Source organism: Microcaecilia unicolor, chromosome 2 (assembly GCF_901765095.1).
Source record: "Microcaecilia unicolor chromosome 2, aMicUni1.1, whole genome shotgun sequence".
In the NCBI taxonomy this organism is placed as follows: Eukaryota; Metazoa; Chordata; class Amphibia; order Gymnophiona; family Siphonopidae; genus Microcaecilia; species Microcaecilia unicolor.
This window is the reverse complement of record NC_044032.1, coordinates 170,734,061-170,757,265: the sequence shown is the minus strand read 5'-3', so window position 1 is coordinate 170,757,265 and position 23,205 is coordinate 170,734,061. Positions and strand designations below refer to the sequence as shown.

The 23,205-nt window shown below is 43.0% G+C and overlaps 1 protein-coding gene across 2 annotated transcripts in view; it reads left to right on the top strand.

The window, feature by feature from the left end:
• Positions 1-1,058: 1,058 nt before the first annotated feature.
• MCC (MCC regulator of WNT signaling pathway) overlaps positions 1,059-23,205 on the top strand; it is a 571,489-nt gene continuing 549,342 nt past the window's right edge. For both annotated transcript variants that reach the window (XM_030193493.1, XM_030193491.1), the window contains exon 1: positions 1,059-1,157. In XM_030193493.1, coding sequence (XP_030049353.1) covers positions 1,113-1,157 — 45 coding nt within the window. In that variant the 5' untranslated portion in view covers positions 1,059-1,112. The remainder of the gene's footprint in view (positions 1,158-23,205) is intronic.

The following is a 23,205-nucleotide window of genomic DNA, read 5'->3' as shown; positions in this document are numbered from 1 at the left end:
TAGTGAAGCCAATTCACAAATGTACCACAGATGTGGGTTACTTTAGGGGAATTTGACTGCTGTAAAAAGCATGGTATGAAAAATGTTGGCAAGGATTACGTTTGTTGTAAGAATGTTTAAGGCATTTATTATAGTGAGGGACTAGACCAATTTTGTATATTTCAACCTGGGTTTATTATTATTGTTAAGTCTGCTTTCTGTGTGAATAGCTTAAATCCAGCAGGGATTGGCTGAACTCATTTTTCTAGCAGCAGACAGATCAGTACTCAGTGTGGCGTTCTCTCCGAGCTGGAGCAATGATTACAGAAAAATAACTTGATTTATAGGTTAAGGAATGTGCCACATAATGTATTCGAATTATAGACCTCGGGGGAAGCATTTGCGTACCGAGGACTTGAGTCCTGTGTTGACGGCACTATTGAAATGGATCCTAGACAATATCCATTCCCCGACCCATCTGCTGCATGTGTGCCCTGCTTAGATTTCCTCAAATTTGGAATATGATTTTGAAAATATTGAGCTTTAAATATAGTAGAATTTTACCCCTCTATACAAACTGTGCTAATATTCTGCCCTTTCGAGTTGGGTGTACTTTGGAGTTTCATACTACTTACTAATGGGCACTGGAAAGATGTCAATGTGTACTTTTTTTTTTTTGCTTAATTTTTCTGTCCCAGGTTCCCTACATTTCTCTCGCTCTCTCTCCTCTAACCCCCCGCCATATAGCCAGCAGCAAGACAGCTGCGTTTAATCATAAACCACGTTCAAATTCCGGGCTGATCGGGGGAGGAGAGGGGGGGAATAGCTTGCTTGGGGGGGGGGGGGGAGTGTAGTACCAGCCTCTCTCCCCTCCCCTTCCCCGTGTTTGTCTATGGGACATTAGCTGCATCCCCTCCCTTCCCCTCGCTGTTGCTGGCTGTATCCTGGTCTGGCACTGGCCAGTTTCAGCTCCAGGGGGTGCAGAAGAGGGAGCAGGAGGTTCGTTCCCCCCCCCCCCCCCCCGGGCTGCGGGAAACATGGCCGCGCAGGGCGGAGTGTGCAGGGCAGGAGGTGGCCGGTGCTGAAAGGCTGCTCCGTGCGGTTCCGCGCTCGCTGCCCGCCCGCCCGCAGCTATGAATTCCGGACTGGGGTTGAAATGCAGCGGCGAGCTGAGCGAGGTAAGAAAGAGCAACCCGGAGGGAGCCGCAGCTACACCGGGGGTCGTGGCTCGGTCACAGCTCTGGGAACAATAATGAGAATGGCTGAGCTGGGGGGCAGGGCGAGGAGGACTTCGGGCTGCTGCTGGGAGCCTCCCCTGTGCAAACTTGAGCGGCAAGATCGGACCTCCCCCGCCCCCCACCCCAGACTTGTGACTTTTGTCCTCTCAATCCCGGCCCCGATCTTTGCAGCGCTGAAGGTGCAAGATCGAGCAGGAGAGGAAGGCGACTTTCTGATACCCACTTGTTTTGCATGAGAGGCTGCCTTTTGCTTCTTTCTTTAAGGCTGGATTGGAAACATGTTTCACAGACATTAAAAGTATGTTTTGGTCTGCCCAGTAGAAATGGGTTTATCTGAGGATGGTTATATATAAATTTTTTTTTTTTTTTTTTTGGTAGTGCTTTAAGGTGGATGTAAGAACTATATTAGCATCTCTCGGCACTGTTCGATGTGCCGGATCATGCTTGAATATAAACAAGGGCACAGTTTCCAAAGCTCAGTGCATGTAGTTAGTTAATGCCTTTATGGGTGACCTTGTGTAAAGCAGCAGGTATGGGGGGGGGGGGGGGGGGGGGGGGGGGTCCAGTAGTACACACTAGCTTTTGGTAGCCTCAGTAAGAGACTGTCTTGATAGATCAGAAAACTTACAGGGTGATTGACACTATTCCCCACCCATGAGGAGAGAAGGTGAGCTTTTTTAGCCGAACTGTAATCCAATTTTTGGGTGACTAAATATGTGGTGAAATTCTAAGAGAGTTTGGTATTGGTGTATTTTCTCACCCCCTTAATACGTTGTCAACATTTTGGAGGCTGGCAGGCAGCCCTAAAATTTGGAGATTGCATAGCATTTTCCCCAATGCATGACCTTGGGTGAGTCACTTAACCGCTTTGTGCTCTGCTGCAAGCCCTGTGGGGGAAGGGGCATTCTAATCTGGGATATGAATTATTTTATTTAGTGTTGTAGCAATTGATGGTGTGATATACATACCTACTGTTCTGGTTAAAGTAGTGTAGCTGTGTTAATTTACTTTCATTGAAGTCAAATGTTTCTCTAGCAGATAAATGTACCGTATATCTTTTACTTTTCCTTTGCAACCTATTTCATTCCTTTAGAAAGGTTATTTTTCTTGTGACTAAATGAGTACTTGGTTGATAATGGAAGGAAATAAATACATTTTTTAACTGGAAGTATACAAACAGATCCTTTTTATCTTAAAGTCAGATGGCAAATAAAGCCAAACCGTTTGAGGCAGCTTTGTGCGCTCAGTAAATGAGTTGTCTCTTCTCAGAGGCCAATGCTCAAAGGTCACCACATAGATGGACTTACCAAACGTGCAACATCGATCGATACTCAAAGGAAATCACATGCAAATGAGATATACAGAAAGTCTGCGTGCACCTCGGTAGAGAAAGCGCCTAGCACATGTGCAGAACGGTCTTGCTGTAAGCATCGATATTCAACCCAAGAAAAACAAAAAGGCAGAGTGTCGACAACTGCTTCATAGGCATTCATGGAGGATTGTTCCATGACCCCTTTTTACACTATTGTTATGTGCGGAACACACATATATAATACACGCACATGGCACATTTCCTCACACACAATACACAGGGACATACCGCATACGTGCAGATACTATTAAAGAATGGAAGCAGACTGTTTTCCTTTTTCTATGGGCGGAACACACAAATGCACGCACATGGCATATTTCCCACACACGTGCAGATACTATTAGAAAAAGCTAGCAGACTGCTTCACCAAGAAGTTGCCCTCATTCAACGACACTTTCAGACCTGTTGGGAATTTTTCAGTGTTACAGGTAGGTGCTCCTTTCAGTGCATTGCACGGAAATGTCTGTACATCACACAGAAAATGAGCTCGTTTTCATACATTTACATAGCGTTTTCAATCGCTGCTTCCATGAATGTTAAAAGCAATGCTGAGACCCTTTGTGTATTAGGTGCACAATGACGTGTGCTAAACTGGCTAAAACCAGTCTAAATCAAATGTTGCAAGCCCGGTTTGCTTTGAGTATCAGGGCCTCAGTCCAAGCTGCTGGACCCCAGCACAAGTGCCTTCTTTCCAGAGAGGACGTTCAGTCCTGCTGCCTCCTTATCACTGTAGAGATCTGTGTTCAGGAAATGAGGTTTGTTGCCCTCCATATCCTGTGGTAAAGTTGTTCAGTAGACCTGGTCCTTTTCAGTGGTTAGAATCACAGGCAAGTGATTCCTTGTTAAGAATCATGTTTCAAATCATTTTAATGTGTTGTGTTCAAATCTTTGCCTGCCAAGCAGGTCAGTATCAAAGTGCCAGGTTTTTAATGTTGAAGATGATGATGTGTTTCCAAACTCTGAGCCATTTACAGCTGTGATGATGATTCAAGAAAGTGTGTTTACAATTTTCAATGTATTTTGTGCGTTTTTCTTTCATGTGGCCTGAATTATCCCCAGCTTTGGAGGAGGACAGTTGTACTGGGTAGCGGTTTGCTTTAGCTTGCAAAGATTTCCAGCTTCTTAGAGTGCAACCCCTCTGGAATTTATCCCTAATCACTTGCACAGTGCTCCAAGAATATTTTCTGATATTGATCTCCTACTGCAGCTAAATTATTTCACTCCCCTACTCCTGCCCCCTCCCCCCAAAAAATCTTATACAAAGTTTTAATCATTAGTGGGGAAATAATAGTTTTTTTTCCAGTAACATGTGATGTAACATGAGTTCTGTTACCAGGTTAAGGAAAAAAAAGATGGTTAAGGTCTACTGTCTAGTTAAAAGAGAAATAGTTAAAAGAGAAAAGGTGCAGACCAGTGAGATTGAGAGAACTGATTGAATATCTGCACTATAGACTACTCTACAAACCTGTTGAAGAGAAAATATTAAGGAACAGAGAAAAGGAGTAATGCTATTGTGGCATTTCTAAAAAGACAGGGACGCATGAGATATACAACAAGAGCAAGGCCATTGGATCTTTTGTAGCGCTAAATTTATTTCAAATCCTGATTTTATGATATGTAATCAATCACTTGCAACCATAGTCCCAACTCCTCCAATAGAATCTCAACCAACAGTGTCCAAGGGAACCAAATCCAAGAAATGGGCAAAACCCGACATTTGGTGTATTGAATCTATCGTCTTGTACCCTGTCGTAAGAACAGTTATCTTTATTAAGCTTGGGTCTATCTTTTGTTCCCACAGTGAATTATGGTGGGTTTGACACTCAATGTCATTTACAATGGTTTTTCAGGAATTTGCAGCTAAGGGCATTTTTTCAGGGACATGTTATCCCTACGGACTCAATAAATTTTCCTATACAAGGAAAGGTAAAGTCAACATGGAATCCACCAGGGATCCCTAATGCATGTATTGCTGCTTTTGAATGATTGGTATTATCAGATATTCAGTATATAGAACAACACCGAGTGCCTTCCCACCATAACTTAACGAGGCAGCAATGATGGGCTCTAAAACTATTTACCATAGATCCTACCCTTGTCATACGAAGAGCGGACAAGGGGGGCGCTGAAGTAATACAGGACAAAACTCAATATGTTAGAGAGGCTCAGTCACAGCTTACGGATGAAAGATTTTATAAACCTTTGTTATTGGACCCCACGGCAAAAATTAAAGACACAATCACGGGGCTAATAGAGGAAGCTTTTCAGAAGGGTATCCTTACACGTAAAGAGACACAGTTTTTGAAGGTACAAAATCCTCGAGTTCCTTATACATACTTCGTTCTGAAGATTCATAAATCCACTTAGGCCCCCCCTCCCCGGGGCATCCCATAGTGTCAGGTTGTGGTTCGGTTTTAGAGCTGCTATCCCAATATGTAGACTACTATTTAAAGCCATTTGTTCAAAAAGCTAGGTCTTTTGTTAAATACTCTACGCAATATATTCAACATCTGCAGGATTTGAGGGTCCCGGAGGGTGAATCCTGGTTGTTGGTGGCTCTTGATGTTAAAGCTTTATATACCAATATTCCTCAGGAGGAAGCACTGAGGATTGTTGAGTGTTATCTTCAGCAGACATCTGTATCCGTGAACAAGATGCAACTGTTGAAAGCAATGAGCACTTTGGTAATTAAGCAAAATTATTTTATATTTGAACATTAATTTTTTTCTCCAAGTTAAGGGAGTAGCCATGGGGACCATGGTTGCTCCGTCAATCGCGTGTCTCTATATGACAACATTTTAACAACAATATGTTTATGGTAGTGCTCATGAGACCAACATTGTATCCTGGAAACGCTATTATTTGTTTTACTAATTTGGAAGGGTACAGAGCAGGAACTTGAGGATTTTCGTACTTTATTTGAATGCTGTGGATCATAATATTCAGTTTTCTACTCATTGCATAATAGCACCATTAGTTTTTAGATATTAATATTGTGTTAACAAACATGGGGTTTTTTGAAACCTCTGTTTACCGTAAGGACACAGACCCAAAACATCTATGCGATAACATCTCAGTGGGGCAATTTCTAAGATTAAAATGTCTTTGCTCTACAACGGATCAGTTTAAACAACAAGCCCGTTTTTTGCAAAGGGGTTATCCTAGACAAACTGTTAAAAGGGCTTATCATAGAGCACTAGTACATAAGTACATAAGTAGTGCCATACTGGGAAAGACCAAAGGTCCATCTAGCCCAGCATCCTGTCACCGACAGTGGCCAATCCAGGTCAAGGGCACCTGGCACGCTCCCCAAACGTAAAAACATTCCAGACAAGTTATACCTAAAAATGCGGAATTTTTCCAAGTCCATTTAATAGCGGTCTATGGACTTGTCCTTTAGGAATCTATCTAACCCCTTTTTAAACTCCGCCAAGCTAACCGCCTGTACCACGTTCTCCGGCAACGAATTCCAGAGTCTAATTACACGTTGGGTGAAGAAAAATTTTCTCCGATTCGTTTTAAATTTACCACACTGTAGCTTCAACTCATGCCCTCTAGTCCTAGTATTTTTGGATAGCGTGAACAGTCGCTTCACATCCACCCGATCCATTCCACTCATTATTTTATACACTTCTATCATATCTCCCCTCAGCCGTCTCTTCTCCAAGCTGAAAAGCCCTAGCCTTTTCAGCCTCTCTTCATAGGAAAGTCGTCCCATCCCCACTATCATTTTCGTCGCCCTTCGCTGTACCTTTTCCAATTCTACTATATCTTTTTTGAGATACGGAGACCAGTACTGAACACAATACTCCAGGTGCGGTCGCACCATGGAGCGATACAACGGCATTATAACATCCGCACACCTGGACTCCATACCCTTCCTAATAACACCCAACATTCTATTCGCTTTCCTAGCTGCAGCAGCACACTGAGCAGAAGGTTTCAGCGTATCATCGACGACGACACCCAGATCCCTTTCTTGATCCGTAACTCCTAACGTGGAACCTTGCAAGACGTAGCTATAATTCGGGTTCCTCTTACCCACATGCATCACTTTGCACTTGTCAACACTGTATGCTGATAGACAAAGGCTGTTAAATCCTTCCACCCCAGGTAGTTCTGACTCCACGGTTTGTAGACTTCCTTTTTCATCACATTCATATGAGATTAGGAGAGCTATATTAAAATATTGGCATGTTTTAGGCATTCATGATATCCTAAGAGATAAGCCCAAATTTGCATATCGACAGGGAAGAAATTTGGGTCAAATGCTATTTAGATCTATACAGCAGACTAATGAAGAGGGAGGTTCATTGCCCGTGTGGAAGATGTTGTTATTGCAGTTGTGCTGTGAACATCTCAGTAGTAGCTATACCCAATTCACAGCATCATTTTTATCTTCATGTCATACAATAAGAAAAATAAAATTGAGAATAGGAGAGCATATCAGTAACATAAGAACTAATAAGCAGGAAGCTCACCTCATAACTCATTGGAAACAATTTAATCATCTATTGTCTGATTTGAAGTATGTAGTATTACTTCAGTAACCAGACACGGCGGGGGGGGGGGGGGGGGGGGGCAATCCAGAAAGACTGATGTAGAAGGAACGTTTCATCTACACGAGGTACTACTCATCCAGGAGGTGTAAACAGGGAAGTGGAATGGTGTTAAGTAATTAAGAAATTAATTAACATCATCTGATAACCGTGTGCTGACTTTAAATTTGGCATCAGTTTGGATGTTTGTATACTTCCTGTTTGAGGTGTGTCTTGCTTCGGACTTGGCGTCCGCCTGGGAAGGTCAGCTGCAATTGTAAGGTATTTATTTTATTATATAATTTCAGCATGATGGTTAGACTATGTTCACCCTATCTGAAACAAATTGTATATTGTTTTTGAAACAGTAGTTCCTTCTGAAGAAGCTTTTATGCGAAACTCTGCATGAGTTAAGGAAGCGCTTGACATAAAGTCATTTTGACCAACTGTTTGAAATGTTCAAATTAGAGTGAAGTGTTTGGAACTGTGCAACTAGCTACATCAACAAGTCACATTAAAGCGAACATATTCTGAAGGAGTGTCATTTGAGACATAGTCAAGGTGATTGACAAAATATTAATCACAGTCTGTCCCTTCGTACCTGTTGAGGGGTTAAAGGTCTGTGGTCTCTAGATGTATTCTAATTCATTGTTGGGTTCGTCGCCTTCTGGATTTGCCCCTCGAGTGTTCCTGAGATTCTACAAAATCGAGAGGTTTTAACAATTGTAGAACAATTATAAGAGCTGTCATCTTCCCCTGAGCTGCTAGAACTGCTATCAAAAGTTATTTTTTTAGATTTAAAATGAGAGCTTATAGACCGATTCCGGGTGTAAACTTTATCATGCTGGTAGTCCCACTCATCTCTTGAAAATTTTGCCAGTTTAATTTTCATTACCAATTCCCTGAAGTCCCGTACTTTTTTATTAAGTTCATCAGTTTTAGAAGTGGCCTCAGGTGGAAGGGAAATAGCTTTGCACTATAAGAGATCCAATGGCCTTGCTCTTGTTATATATCTGATGCTTCCATGTCCTTTTTAGAAATGCCACATAAGCGTTACTCCTTTTCTCTGTTCATTATTTCTGTGGAGTGTGTGTATATTTCCCTTCATTATAATTAAAGGGAGAATATTAAGTGCCAGACCTTTAACGCTTGCCAGAATGTTTTTTAGAGGCTGGGCAAAATTGTCATTTTTTTTGGTAAACTTTTATTCTTGCTTTTTAACTCATTTTTAAATCTGTTTTGAGCCTCCTCTTTTGCTTATGTTTGTCTTTAGTCCATTTCTTTTTACATCTTTGCTCATGTTTTTTCTATCTTCCTGAGCCAATCCATCAAGCTCCATCTCTGGCCGTCTTCAAATCTAAGCTAAAAGCCCTCCTTTTTGATGCTGCTTTCAACTCCTAACTCTTGTTCACTTGTTCAGAACCCTTATTTTATCATCCTGACTTTAATATTCCCTTATCTCGTTTGTCCTGTTTGTCTGTCCTAATTAGATCGTAAGCTCTGTCGATCAGGGACTGTCTCTTCATGTTGAAGTGTACAGCGCTGCGTACATCTAGTAGCGCTATAGAAATGATAAGTAGTAGTAGTAGTATCTTGCTTTTATATTCATGTTTTCATATTGTTCTTTTTTTTTTTTTTGCATGCTGCATTTTTCTGGGGACCTCTTGGGTCTCTTGCCTCTGTCAGAGAGTAATTCTAGTCTGTAATGGCTCATGCCTGGCTCTGCTGCAGTGGTGATGGCTCTTCAGGCTTAGATTGGTGTTAAATGCCAAATATTAGGGACTTTTCTGTCCCTGCAGGGTCTGCTGCACAGCACTGCCATCCAGCAACCAGGCCTGCCCTGTTTGTTTTTCAAAGGGGAGGTTAGGTTAAGACTGCCAGTTGGATCCAGATTCAAAGGACAGGGTTGATCCAGGCCTGGGTTTACTCAAGTGCATTCTGGGACTTGTCTTGCTTTTCTTAGGTCAGGGGTAGGCAACTCCAGTCCTCGAGAGCCGCAGGCAGGTCAGGTTTTCAGGATATCCACAATGAATATGCAGGAGATAGATTTGCATACCATGGACGCACTGCGTCCATGGTATGCAAATCTATCTCCTGCATATTCATTGTGGATATCCTGAAAACCTGACCTGCCTGTGGCTCTCGAGGACCGGAGTTGCCTACCCCTGTCTTAGGTAATGCAATGAGAAAATCAGAACTACAAGTCCCTGCATGCAATGGGGTAAACCCAGAACTGGATCAACCCTGTCCTGCGAATCTAGATCCAGTTGGCAACCTTAGGTTAAACCTGAAGAGAGACTTTAACTTTCCTGCCAGCACAGTATTTATGCCCACTGTTTGGAAATTTGTCTGACAAACCACACATGGGAAAAAAAAAAGAAAAGAAATTATAGCCCAGAGGAGTTTCTGAAAAGCCTAAGGATATTCAGTTCTCCAGAGAGGGTATTTCCAGTTCAGGCAGTGAGGCTAAAACTGCTGAATTAATGCAGAACCAACTTTGTTTTGGGGGGGGGGGGAGGGGGAAGGAGGAACTCTTTAAATATAACATATGCTTTGGTATTTATAAATATTCACATTTGCTAAAATGACAAGAATTTCAAGTCTGGATCTTGCATCCTGAAGAAGCTCCTATGGAAAAAGGAAAAGCATTGTAAAGCAAGGAATGCATTTAAAAGAATTGTGGCCCTACTACCTTTATGGAGGGCTTGGCAGCTTTTGTTTAGTAGAGAGGGAGTAATTGGTAACAAGGGCCAGCACTTTTGTCAAGCCTCTGTGTACTCATTCAGGACATAATGGTGTAGGTAAAGGCCCTTTTGTACTTGGACAAGATGTAAGTAATCCTGTTCTCTGTTCTCTACTGTTGCCCTTTGCTGACTGTCATAGGCAACCTGCAGATTTATGTGAAAGTATTCAGTGTGGCTGCTAGCCCTGGTTGAACCAGTAGACTTCAACCAAGGACCAAATGCAGCCAGAAGTCAAAATGTGGTATAAAAGTTTATTGAATATGCAACGTTTACGAGTGCCGGTGCTTAGGAGGTGGAGGCGGAGGCGGCGCTGGCTGCCATGCTGGGGAGCAGGGCTCATAGGAAACGACAACTCATGAAGTAGGCATTCATTTGCCAAAACACGGCTCCATGCTGAGTCTGTTTTACTGTATCGGACTTCTGGGTGCATATTCAATAAACTTTTATACCACATTTTAAAAAATAAAGTTATGTATTAAATCATCAACAACAACACAGACATTTAAAATTGCAGCTTTCGCAGACGACCTTTTGGTTCACTTGACCTCCGCGAGGATATCTTTAGAGACGCTGCTGGAGACGTTTCAGGAATACGGAGACTATTCAGGCTTTAAGATCAACTTGGATAAGTCTGAGGCGTTGGCAGCCCCAACAGTGGGCAAAGAGGAGTGGGGAGACGAGTTTCCTTTGCGTTGGGCAAATCGCTCTTTTAAATACCTTGGAATCCGACTTACAATGCAAACAATAGAATTACATCGGTTAAACATTAATGCCCTCTTAGATTACACTAGGGAAAAACTGGACTCTTGGAGGGGTTTACCACTGTCCTTGATGGGTAGGATTCACTTGATACAGATGGTGATTTTTCCGCGCTGGCTATATGCCTTACAAACCTTGCCCATACGCCTAACGAAGACAGATCTGAAATGTGTAAATCGTTTGTGCAGTCAGTTCTGTTGGGCCGGCAAGAAAGCAAAGCTACAGCAGGGCTTGCTGGTGGGGGGCTGGAAACAAGGGGGTATAGGGTTTCCAGACCTGTTTCTATATAACCAAGCCTGCCTGTTACGACACGTGAGAGATTGGCTTGACTTAACACAATACTATATGCCTACACACTTCGAACAAGCTTGCCTGGCACCACATGACATGATTGCACTATTCCACTTACCCCGTACTGAAATACCCCCACATTTGAGGAAAAGTGTATTGCTTCATCCTCTCCGCTTAACATGGCAGTGGTGGGCTGAACAATTAGGGGGACATCCAAATATTTCAGATCAAATCCCGATTGTGGGGAATGCAGCATTTGAAGCCGGGATAGACAACCCAATATTTAAAAGCTGGGGGCAGCGAGGTATTAAAAATCTGGAACATCTACTATTGGAGAGGGGGGATTTATTGCCATTTGCTGTCTTAAAAGAGAAGATAGGGTCTGATTGGGGAAATCATTTTGCTTATTTACAAATTCAGCACTATGTGCAGGCAATGCCTCAGGAAGCTTTGAGAGGTCGCTTAGGAGACAAGATACAGGAGTTCTTTAGGGAACTAGCGACGGAAAGACATGCGATATCTGATTTATATGGGGCCCTGACCCGTAAGAGGCCGATGCAACAGTATGAGAAAATTAAAATCAAATGGGAACAGGACCTTGAGACTTCACTGGCATCTTGGGATATAGTGGCCTCATTGAAAGGGATTAGACAATTAGTTACGGACGAAAGATTGAGAGAATGTGGGTATAGAATTATATTACGGGGATACATGACCAAAGTACAGCTGGCCCACATGCAGAGGTCAGAGAGTGATATCTGTTCTAAATGCGCTGAGGGACCAGGCACGTTTTACCATGCCCTTTGGAAATGTCCTAAGATACGGACATTCTGGCAACGTGTCCGGGGGTTTTTGATACGATTAGGTGTTAAAGTCCAGGGTACTGAGAGGCAATTTTTGATAGACCAGCCCAGGGCTTTTGCCCCCAATAGAGCGCCGGCGATTCTTCTAGGTAGGAAGCTGTGTTTGGTGGCTCGTAAATGCATTATGCAATATTGGACTTCCCCGGAGGCACCCGCCTATTGGCACTGGAGGAACCAGGTCCACCTCCTGGCCTCTTGGGAAGCTCGAGAGTCCAAAACCTCAGTTAAACGTAGACGGCGCTTCCTTCAAATTTGGTCTCCTTACTTACAGATGTTAAGCCCACGTGGGAGAAGTCTGCTCGTTAACTCCAGCTAGCTACCACAGGATCTGTTGGAGTCTATTGCGGTTACTCCCGTTACAGATGTGCCTACCCGGGAATGGGTGGTGAGGGTGGGGGGTGGGGGGGGGGGAGGGAGGGGAGAATTGGGGTACATTAAGTTCAAAGTATATAGACCTAGGAATGCAGTTCCAAGGCCCAGGTTGGGGGATAGACAATGTTCCCTCTGCTCTGGAAAGCGATGTAAACTAGATCTGATCGAAATCTCAGCATTATAGTCCGATGTACCTAGGTTGCTAACAGGCACCTACTTTTATATGACAGCTTTCTTATGCATTGCATCAAGCTATTACATCGGTCGCTTGAGCGTAGCAGTAAAGATCAGCAGCAGGAAATGCTCATTTAGTGGGCCTTCCTAGATGCCGGAGGTATAGGAATGGGGCCATCAGAGAGAGAGCCCTTTGCCTTTGCACTGTATTGTTTTGCTTTGCATTGAAGAGTTTGCTGCAGATTTTTATGTACTGCAAAATGTTTTCTTCCATGTTTACTTTGTAAATTAATAAACAGATTTAAATATAAATCATCAACAACAACATTAACAAGCTACAGCATATAAGTTTCCCCCCCCCATAATATTTCCAAACAAAATCCACCCAAAATACAACATCCACAGTAGATTATATATGTGCCCATTCAGAACGTTATCTCAACTTTGCCCCAATCTTTGTCCCCATCCCCTCCCCAAGCTCTCCACACACATAGCTTGGGGCATGAGCAGTTGTTTCTTCAGCTCATGCCACCCTACTCCCGCATCCCATCACGCCCCCCCCCCCAATATCCATACAGCAGTTCACCCAATGAAAGATTGGAAATAGAATATTAGAATTAGAATATTTATTTATTAACCGCCTTTATCCAAGGTGGGAGTAAAAAGAAAACATACGTAATAAAAACACAGATAAGTAAGCAAGGACATCATCAAAGAAAAATCTCTGTAAGAAAATACAAAAGATCAATCAATAAAAAGTCCTAAGGCTCAAATTGGTAACAGAAATCAGGCAGACACAAAGTATGCCAAGCAAAACAAGTACTCTCTCAAACTCTTCTTAAAAGAAATAAGTTGAGAGCCAGTCTTCAAATGTAAGGGTAGTTTGTTCCATCCCACTGAAAATGTACCAGCCCTAGTCAAGTCCATGCAAAACGTGGGAGAGCGGGCACAACAAGATTACATTACTCCTGCGACTGTAATGCACGTACTGGCACGTTTCATACCACAGCCTCCTTCAACTTAAGTAGGCAGATGAATTTTTGTATAATGTACAAACTACAAACCACTGGATGCTTTTATGACTAAGACTTCACTGAACAAATATAGACCGTTTCATGTCCATTAGGAACTTCATTCTTGTTTTCCAGTCCCGCAAAGAGGGTTCCAAAGGACTCTTCGAGTGAGATGCAGCGATCCCCCTCTGCCACTTCCAAGCCTAGCTGTTTTATCTTCTGTTACCAGCCAGAACCCACACCATTATATAGGCCCAGCAAACAACTTTGAGGAGATACTATACAAGACATATTCATCCCCACACAGATTGTTTTCCAGTAGTTCTGTATCCTTACACATTCCCAGCATACATTTAAAAATGTCTCCTCCTCCTCCCCACATCTTCATCATTGGTCTGAAACTGAGGGAAACATAGCCTTTAATCTCACATGAGTATGATATCATTGTGTAAAAACCTGATATGCATTCTCCTACACTAACACACACACTTAATGCCTTTTTAATTTCTCTAAAAATAGTGCTCCAATCCTGCTGAGTTAATTAAACCCCCAAGTCAGGTTCCCAGTTGGCCATAAAAGAATGTCTGACAATGTTAAACCCCCTCATATATCTATAGAAAGCTGAGAGTGGCCTAGGCAACTTTCCCAATCCAACTACATGTTTTCCCAGTGCTTATTGTCTTCTGGATTACTTCTAAACCATTCCTAGGCAGCCATAAAGTGGTGTAACTGGAGATAAGGAAAAAAATCCCCAGCCGAGAAGGAGTACCGATCTTTCAATTCCTGAAAATCAGTCACTTCCACCGGGCTAAAAATTGCCAAAATTTGACTAGTCCCCACTTTTCCCCAACATCTAAAGGTCCCATTAACCACTCCTCTCCCGCTGTGTAATAAATTTGATATTTGTTCAACAAAGATCAGAGCGGTTTACAATAAAATATAAAAACAGAAAACATCATAAATTATAGAATAGAAGAAATACACACCAAGAAACAAACAAATCTTTCTATTTCTTTTTCTCATTTTCTGAGGTTACTGACGTATATTACCACCATCCAGGCCATTTGTCTCAAAAGCCTTCTGGGAAAAATACGTTTTCAATTGAACATTTAAACATTTTTAAAAAAATTTATTTATTGCATTTGTACCCCCCATTTTCTCACCTATTTGCAGGCGATCATAGTCATGCTGTGTTGGTAGGTGAAGAGGGTTACGTGGGGTCGTTGGGGTAGGCCTTTTTGAAGAGGTTGGTTTTTAGTGATTTCCTGAAGGGAGCGGATTTCATAGAACAGGGGCACACTAATAAAAGGCGCTTCCTTGTGTGGAAATTAAGCGAGCCTTGGAGGAAGCTTTCTCAGAGTTACAGAGCTGTTTTCTTGAAATTTTGGAAACTGAAAGTTTTCCTATGCAGATCTAATTTCTTATTTGCATACTGGGGGAGATTCTATATATGGTGCTTAAAAAAATCTGTGCTGAAATCAGTGCCTAAATCTAGGTGCCGATTATAGAATACACTTAATCGGTACCTAGATTTAGGCGTCAGTTATAGAGTACACTTTGATATTTCAGCACCTAAATCTACACCATCGAAAATGTGGCATAAATCCTTCTGCATAGATTTAGGCACACTGGGCTATCTTCTATAAGTAGGTACATAAATTTTGGAATGCTCACGAAACACCCATTTCCCCACCCACAACCAAGCTCCTTTTTACCTGTGTGCGTTAGAAGTTTGGCGCACACTGTTAAAGAATATCCTTAGCGAGTTGTGCACCTAAATTCTAATCAGTGCCAATTAGTACTCATTATTGCTTGTTAAGTGCTGTTATCAGTGCCAATTAGCTTATTAAGCCAATTGAGTTGCGCACACTGTTACAGAATCGGCATGGATCTGTAGGTGCGCTATATGGAATCTAGGGGAATGTGTCTAAAAATCTTGCTCAGAAAATTTTCCAATACACACATTTCTGATTTGTGATCTGATTTGGGATATTAATCTGCTTATTTTCGAAGGAGATCACCGGCCATCTTCCGACACAAATCGGGAGATGGCCGGCCATCTCCTGAACCCGGCCAAATCGGTATAATAGAAAGCCGATTTTGGCCGGCTCCAACTGCTCTCCGACGCAGAGCCGGCCAAAGTTAAAGGGGGTGTTTCCACAGGGTATGGAAGGCGGGACGGGGGCGTAGTTATGAGATGGCTGGCTTCGGCCGATAATGGAAAAAAGAAGGCCGGTTCTGACGAGCACTTCGCTGGCTTCTCTTGGTCCATTTATTTTTAGGACAAAGCCTCAAAAAAGTGCTCCAACTCAGCAGATGACCACCGGAGGGAATCGGAGATCGCCTCCCCTTACTCCCCCAGTGGTCACCAACCCCCTCCCACCCCCCCAAAAAAAATTAAAAATCATTTTTTTGCCAGCCTCTATGCCAGCCTCAAATGTCATACCCAGATCCATGACAGCAGTATGCAGGTCCCTAGAGCAGTTTTTAGTGGGTGCAGTGCACTTCAGGCAGGTGGACCCAGGCCCTTCCCCCCACACCTGTTACACTTGTGGTGGTAAATGGGAGCCCTCCAACCCCCCCCCCCCAAACCCACTGTACCCACACATGTAGGTGCCCCTCTTCACCCCTTAGGGCTATGGTAGTGTGGTACAGTTGTTGGTAGTGGGTTTTGGGGGGCTCAGCACACAAGGTAAGGGAGGTATGTACCTGGGAGCAATTTTTGAAGTTCACTGCAGTGCCCCCTAGGGTGCCCGGTTGGTGTCCTGGCATGTGAGGGGGACCAGTGCACTACAAATGCTGACTCCTCCCATGACCAAATTCCTTGGAGATCTGGACATTTTTCTGTGATAATAGAACAGAGAAAAAGTTCCAGGGCAGAAAAGAGATATGTTTTTATCTAGACCTGTTTCAATTACGACCGTTTGAAAAAGGTGCCCTGACACTGACTCCCCCTCCCATCCCAATGCAGTGGACAGTGAACAACAGGACCCAGCTTCAATTCCCACTTTACCTCTTTAATTTCAGTACAAACTAAGCCCTCCTGGAACATAGAAATACCTCCTATACCTAAATATATAAGTGACCTGCAAGCCTGAGGGCTATTGTAGTGGTGGACCTTTAGTTACAAGTAGGCTTTCCGTGTTACTGGAGGGCTCACCATACAATATGAAGGGGTTTAGGAGGGATTTGTACCTGGGTTTCCTTTTGTGAAGTCCACTTCACTGACCACTAGGCTGCCCCTCTGCACTACTGGGATGCAGTAGCACAGCCAGGTTGAGGGCACGGGGGGGGGGGGGGGAGTGGAGAGAGACTGCCGACAGCGCGTATTTTAAATGCGACAGATCGCATGACAAATAGGTGCCGTCGAAAGTCGGTTTGGGGGAGCGGCTGCTCCCCTGGCGACCCACCTAGCTCTGCCTCTGTCTTTGTGGCCAGTTTACTAGGAATGCTGCCAGACAGATGTCCCTGCACATGTTTAGTAAAAAAAACAAAGCTCACCATATTAATTTCCTATGTTGTATCTTAACTGAACTGAAATATGTGATGGGGGATGGTTTAAATATTATGCTAAAACAAATGTAGGGCGCTCTGGACATCTTTTAAATAAAGTGGTGAATTAAGTTCAAATAAAAAATAAATTTAAAGTTGAAAATATGTCAAGTTTTCTGAATATTGCATTAGCATCCGTTTGTTACTACTGAATCTTATGGACCAATTTTTACCCCATATCTCTGCTATTGGCCCATCCCAGCAATATTTCCTCTTCATAACTTAGTAGTTCACATTTAGAAATGTCTGTTCCTTCACTACAGTGACAAAGAGCTTACTTGTTTTTTTTTAACGTTTTACACATGTAACACTTTTTATCCAAAGAATTCCAAAATGCTTGATGCTTGTGCCAGATGAGTTATAGGGCTACTTGATACAGGGTTGAGAAGGGTTGCAGATTGTGGGGCCAGAGCTACCAGGTTTTAGGGCCAGTAGTTTGGATACAATGATGTAGAACAGAGTTTTCTGTGGAATCTAACCCTGTGCAAAGCACTGCGTTAGTGTTATGATTGGGGTCTGAAACCCTCTCAAACTTACCTCTTTCCTGGGAGTCAGCTTCTTAGCTGGCTTCTGTTTCTTTCTCTGTCCTTTCTGAGCTGGCTCTGTCTCTCTGTGCTGGCAGCTTCCAGCAGCAGGGCTCTAATTGTTTCACTATACTGCACCTGTGTGGGTAGTCTGAGTTGCTCTAACTCTCTTTGGGTGTACTGGCTTCAAGTGTTTCACGGTTTTGCATTGGTGTGGGTTGGGCCTCTCTGGGTCAGTGTGCTTTTGCCTAGGTCTAGGGAGGGCCTTGATAAGGAAGTGGTGTTGTTTCCTTCAGGGCCTTTGCAACAGTGGTGTTTGCTGTAGGTAGGGTGGTGCAGTTTGCACTTCTGACATTGTGTCTAGGGTCCCTGCTTGCTTTTGCTAAGGTCCAGGTTAGTGTTAGTGCAGTGTGCACTGGTGTCTATGTGTTTAGCTTTCCTGCTTTTCCCTTTGGTTCCCCTGCTTTTCCCTCTTGGTTTTGGAAGCATTGCTATGTGTAGGGCTTTGGAAGCTCTGTTGCTGATAGAAGTACTTCAGGGTTTGGTGTTGTTAGGAACACTGCAGAGTTTGCTGTTAGAAGTACTTCTGGTGTTTGTGCTATTGCAGTCTTTGCTGTTGGTGTTTGGTGCTTTAGAAGCACTTTTGGCTTATGTGTTAGCGTCCCTGTTTTTTCCTTGTGGCTCCCCTGTCTTCCCTTTTAGTGCTAGGAGCTCTTCTAGTTGCTTGCCAGAGTAGTGCTTAGGAAGCACCTTGTTAGTTGTATCTAGCTTGCTAGAGCAGTGCTTAGGTAGCTGGTTAGTTCTGTGTTTAGCTTATTAGTGTAAAGCTCTGCTTGTAGCTTGGTGCTTAGTAGCACCTGTGTTAGCTTTGTGTTTAGTTCCCTGCTCTGTTAGTTTAGGGCTTAGGAAGTCCCTTTCTTGAGCAGGGCTTAGGAGCTCCTGTTTAGTATAGGGCTTAGGAAGTCCTTTTGTCAGTTTACTGTTAGGAACACTCCTGCTGGTTTAGGGCTTGGGAGCACGTAGATCAGTTTAGGGTTAGGAGCACTTCTGTTTCTAGTCCTGGTCCCTATGTCATCCGGTATCCAGTAAGTCCTGTCGGCTACTCGAACCCAGGAGCTCAACTTCTGGGGGGCTTAGTAGCTAAGTACAGGTGAAGCTGTTGGACCAGTCCAGTGTGCTCCAGTCCCGTGTTCCAGTCCTGTGTCCTCCAGTCCGGGGGACCAGTCCAGGGTGTTCCAGTCTGGTGTGCTCCAGTCCAGTGTGTTCCGGTCCGGTGTGTGTTCCAGTCCTGTGTCCTCCAGTCCGGGGGATTCCAGTCCATGTGTTCCGGTTCGCTGGGCAGTGCCTGCAGTCCCTGCCGGTGTGCTTACCCAGTGTTGGTTGGTGGGTTTTGCCTGCTGCTGTCGCTCCTCGTCAGCAGCCCAAGGGCTCACGTTTGCTCCAGAGCCCGGCCCCGCGGGCTCTGAACCTGAGAACCTGACAGTTAGACTGGCGCACAGCATATTAAAATCAGTGGTAATGAGGCTGTTGATTATTCCACCCAGATACAGAGAAGTGTTCTGAAACCTGATTGGCTGAGCACAACGTCGGGGCTTTAACTCCATGTCTAGGGTGTTAAAAAGGTTAGCGCATTTTTCTTCAGTCATGTTAGTGGGGGTTTCATGCCTGTTTCTTCTCTTTACTAGGGAACTGAGGGGGAGGTGTGTATATTCTTCCTCAGTCACACAAGTCTACTGTAACATAACCCTACTTTGGGACTCTGGATTTTCACAGCATTCCTCCATGAACCCTCTTCCCATAACGCTTCTATTGCAGTTAGGCTTCACTGCCCCCACCCCACCAAAGAATACTCAGAGTAAAGTTGTTCCTTTCCTACCCCTGGATGATGTACAACTCCCTGTCCCAGAACTAGAGTAACTCTATTCTAGACCGTCTCTCCCCCCACCCCCTACCCCTTCCATAGGTACTGCAAACTAGATTCTGTATATCACACCAAAAAAAAATCGATGCCAAAATGAAAGATGCCTCGGCATATTCATAAAGTACACCTAAATTTAGGCGTACTTTATAGAATAAGCCTAAATTTCCACGTGGTTTATAGAATACGCCAAGTGCGTGTCCATGCGACTAAATTTAGTAAAACTTGGTGTAATTCCAACATCTAAATTGCGCACAGACTGGGTGTATTGTATAACAGTGCACATAGATTTTAGAAATGCCCATGACCTGCCCATTCCACGTCCCCTTTTCAACTGTGCGACTTAGAGTTCACGCATATCACATTACAGAATACGCTTAGACAGTTCACGTAAATTCTAATTAATGGCAATTAGTGACAATAATTAAGTGGCAATTGTTGGCGTTGATTGGCTTGTTAAGTAATTAAGATGTGCGCGCAAATCCAGAATATGACTGGATTTGCACACGCAACTTATGTCCCGTTTTATAGAATCTGGGGGTTTATGCCCAGAATAGCATTCCAGCACATGCAAAACTTGTGTGTAGGCGTCCAGTATGCCCTTCCAGGTTATAACTCAAGTTCTCCGTAGGATCTATTTGAAGACAGTTTATTTACTGCATCAGTGTGCACAACTGTATAAGTATAAAATGATAAATTAACCATATATATATTTTTTTAATTATTTAATCATTATGCTTTGTGTTAAATAAATCTGAGTGCTAAGCTTTCATTGCATGGCTCTAATGTAAGCGTACCACTCAGGTTCGATGCAGGGAAGCAGCATCAGTAGAAGGCCATATTCAAGAAGTCGTTGTTTTAGACTGCGATTTAGGTTTTGTGTATGAGCTCAGTCTAGAGAGGCTGAGTGTTGGTAGTTTGCAGGAATAACTTGTACACTGTGGTATCATCCCTCTAGGTCAGTGGTTCCCAAACCTGGTCCTGGAGGCACCCCAGCCAGTCAGGTTTGCAGGATATCCACAATGAATATTCATGAAAGAGGTCTGGAGGCAGTGCATTCAAATATCTCTCATGAATATTCAGTGTGGATATCCTGAAAACCTGACTGGCTGGGGTGCCTCCAGGACCAGGTTTGGGAACCACTGCTCTAGGTCTCAATGTCCAGTGCCAGACTTTTTGTTTTTCACATCACTGTCAGGGATCAGGTTTGAAAAGTAGTGCTGTATCCTTGCACTGTCACCCCTGAGTGGATTTGTTGTAATTGATTCCTGTGAAACAGTAACCTGAAAACAAAGGCATTAATTATGACTCAAGGTTGGCCTAGGTTTTTCAAGTTGTTATATTTCCCCTGATAAAGGAAGGTTGTAATCGTCGTCAGAAAATTGATCCTGAAGGAGCCTGTGTTTTTATGACTGGAGTAAATCACGCCACGTGAAAGGAAAGGAGCATGTGCCAGATTGCAGTGACTCAAACGTTCCTATTTTGTTGCATTTTTCTACCCTATGTACAAACTTCTCTATTAAAAAGTAATGAACACACTATTGTATTACCATTAAGCGTAAAACAAGCTGTTCAGTTTTAATTGGGTTTAACCAAACAAATCCCATGTACAAAGAAGGAATAATTGTTTCTGTTTGTCTCCATGTGTGAATGGGGAGAAGAGGAGCAGTAAGAGAGAATGTGACCTTTTTACATTATTTTGGAAAATTTGTATGTATGCCATAAGGTCAAAAGCCATCTTGCAGAACTATGTTTGGGATTCACTGGAAACTAAGTGCACCAGAACATATTTCTTCCCCCTGTTTTCAAAGAGTTAGACATGTTTTTCTAATTTACAGATGTACAGGTAGTGGAACCATGAGTCAGTTAGTCCATTTCACTTGCTGGTAGAAGAAGCGATCATAAAATAGCTGGTATAATCCCAGACACCCACTTCCCCTGCCACTGGCCTCCACAAACAGCATTTGGAACTCAACTTTCCAATAGTTTGGCTGCCTGAAGCCTTCAGGGATATAAGTGAAGTCGAATTGCTCCTGTTGGCTGTTAAATGAAAGATGGCCTCAGGGTAACATCATATCATAGCATATATTTATTATTTATATATTCCAACTAATTAAAACTGTTGAAGTTGTATACCTAAAACATGTCATACATACAATAACACACCATAAAATCCTGCTATCCATCCCCCATTATCTTTAAATCTTTCATCCATGATCAATGAGAAAAGCTTTGCCCTTCAAACATCAGTCCAGGGAACAGTCATGTTTTTGACGCTTTCTTAAAATTGGCAAAATGATTTATAAGGCAGAATTCCCCTGACAATTGATTCCATAATAAAAGAATATAAGAAAAGCCATACTGGGTTAGACCAAGGGTCCACCTAGCCTAGTATCCTGCTTCTAATAGTGGCCAATCCAGGTCACAAGTACCTGACAGAATCACAATTAGTAGCCAGATTCATGCTACTGATCCCAGGAACAAGCAGTGACTTCCCCATGTCTATCTCAATAGCAGTCTATGAACCTTTCCTCCAGGAACTTGTCCAAAACTTTTTTTTTTTAAACCAGAAACACTAACCTCTGATACTACATCTTCTGGCAGCGAGTGGTGTAGGACGAGTAGAAGTGAGTTGATTTTTTCACTCGTTCAAAAAATACAAAGACCAGGGGACACTCAGTGACATTACATAAAAATACTTTTAAAATAAATAGGAGGAAATATTTTTTTCACTCAATGAATAGTTAAGCTCTGGAACTCATTGGAGGATGTGGCAATATCAGTTAGTATATTTGGGCTTAAAAAAGGTTTGGACAAGTTCCTGGAGGAAAAGTCCATATCTGCTATTGAGATAGACATGGGGGAGCCACTACTTGTCCTGGGATTGGTAGCATGGGATGTTGCTATTTGGGTTTCTGCCAGGTACTTGTGACCTGGATTGGCCACTGTTAGGATACTGAGCTAGATGGACCGTTGGTCGGATCCAGTATGGCTATTCTTTTGTTGTTATGGAAGCACTGAATATCTGAGCTTAATTCTGCTACAGCTGTCAGCAGCTTAAAAACGCTAATCACCATGTGCTGAATGACAGCACATATATTTCTAGGGATTCAGAGGCAAATGTTTGAACAGGCCATCAAATTTGTATGACACGTTTGTGCATCAGTTACTCCAATTTCTTTAAGAGAAACTAAAGATCACCCAAGGAGTATTACCACACCAAAGATGATAGATTAGATGTTTATTAGAACCTGATGTGGCCATGTTTCGCCCTCAAGCTGCATCAGGGGTAAAATATCACAAAACTAAAAACAAAAAACATACGTGCTTTGCCAGTATTAAATTTATAACACAACATGTATGTAAATATTAAATCATAGGCACACATACAACACAAGTGAATGTAGAGCATAAGTACACATTTAAGTATAAACGTCATTACAATAAATCGCATACTCAAGACTTTTTCCAAAGTGTGGTAATTTTTTTTGTTTTAACTTACCACATGTTTACCGCAAAAATTAATATTTGGTAAATGCAAAGGCTGTGCAGTAAATGCAGAGGGCGTGCCCTGCATCTGCTATACATTTACTACACAGGGTACTGGGTTTTATACCTTGTCTGATAGTGTGGGCTCTTTTCACTGTTGGTCCAGGCTTGTAACGAGGTGGCTATGCATTAACACTCTATAGTGCAGCTCCGTGCAGTGGCAGTACTATGAAGCCCCTCAGATCAGACACCCAATCCTGGCCGATCTGACCTGCAAATCCCCCACTCCATGGTACACAACCTGACCTCCCAGTGAAGGACCAAGAACACCTGATGTACAACCCACTCCCAACAGAAAATACCCTGCCCTCTCTGACAC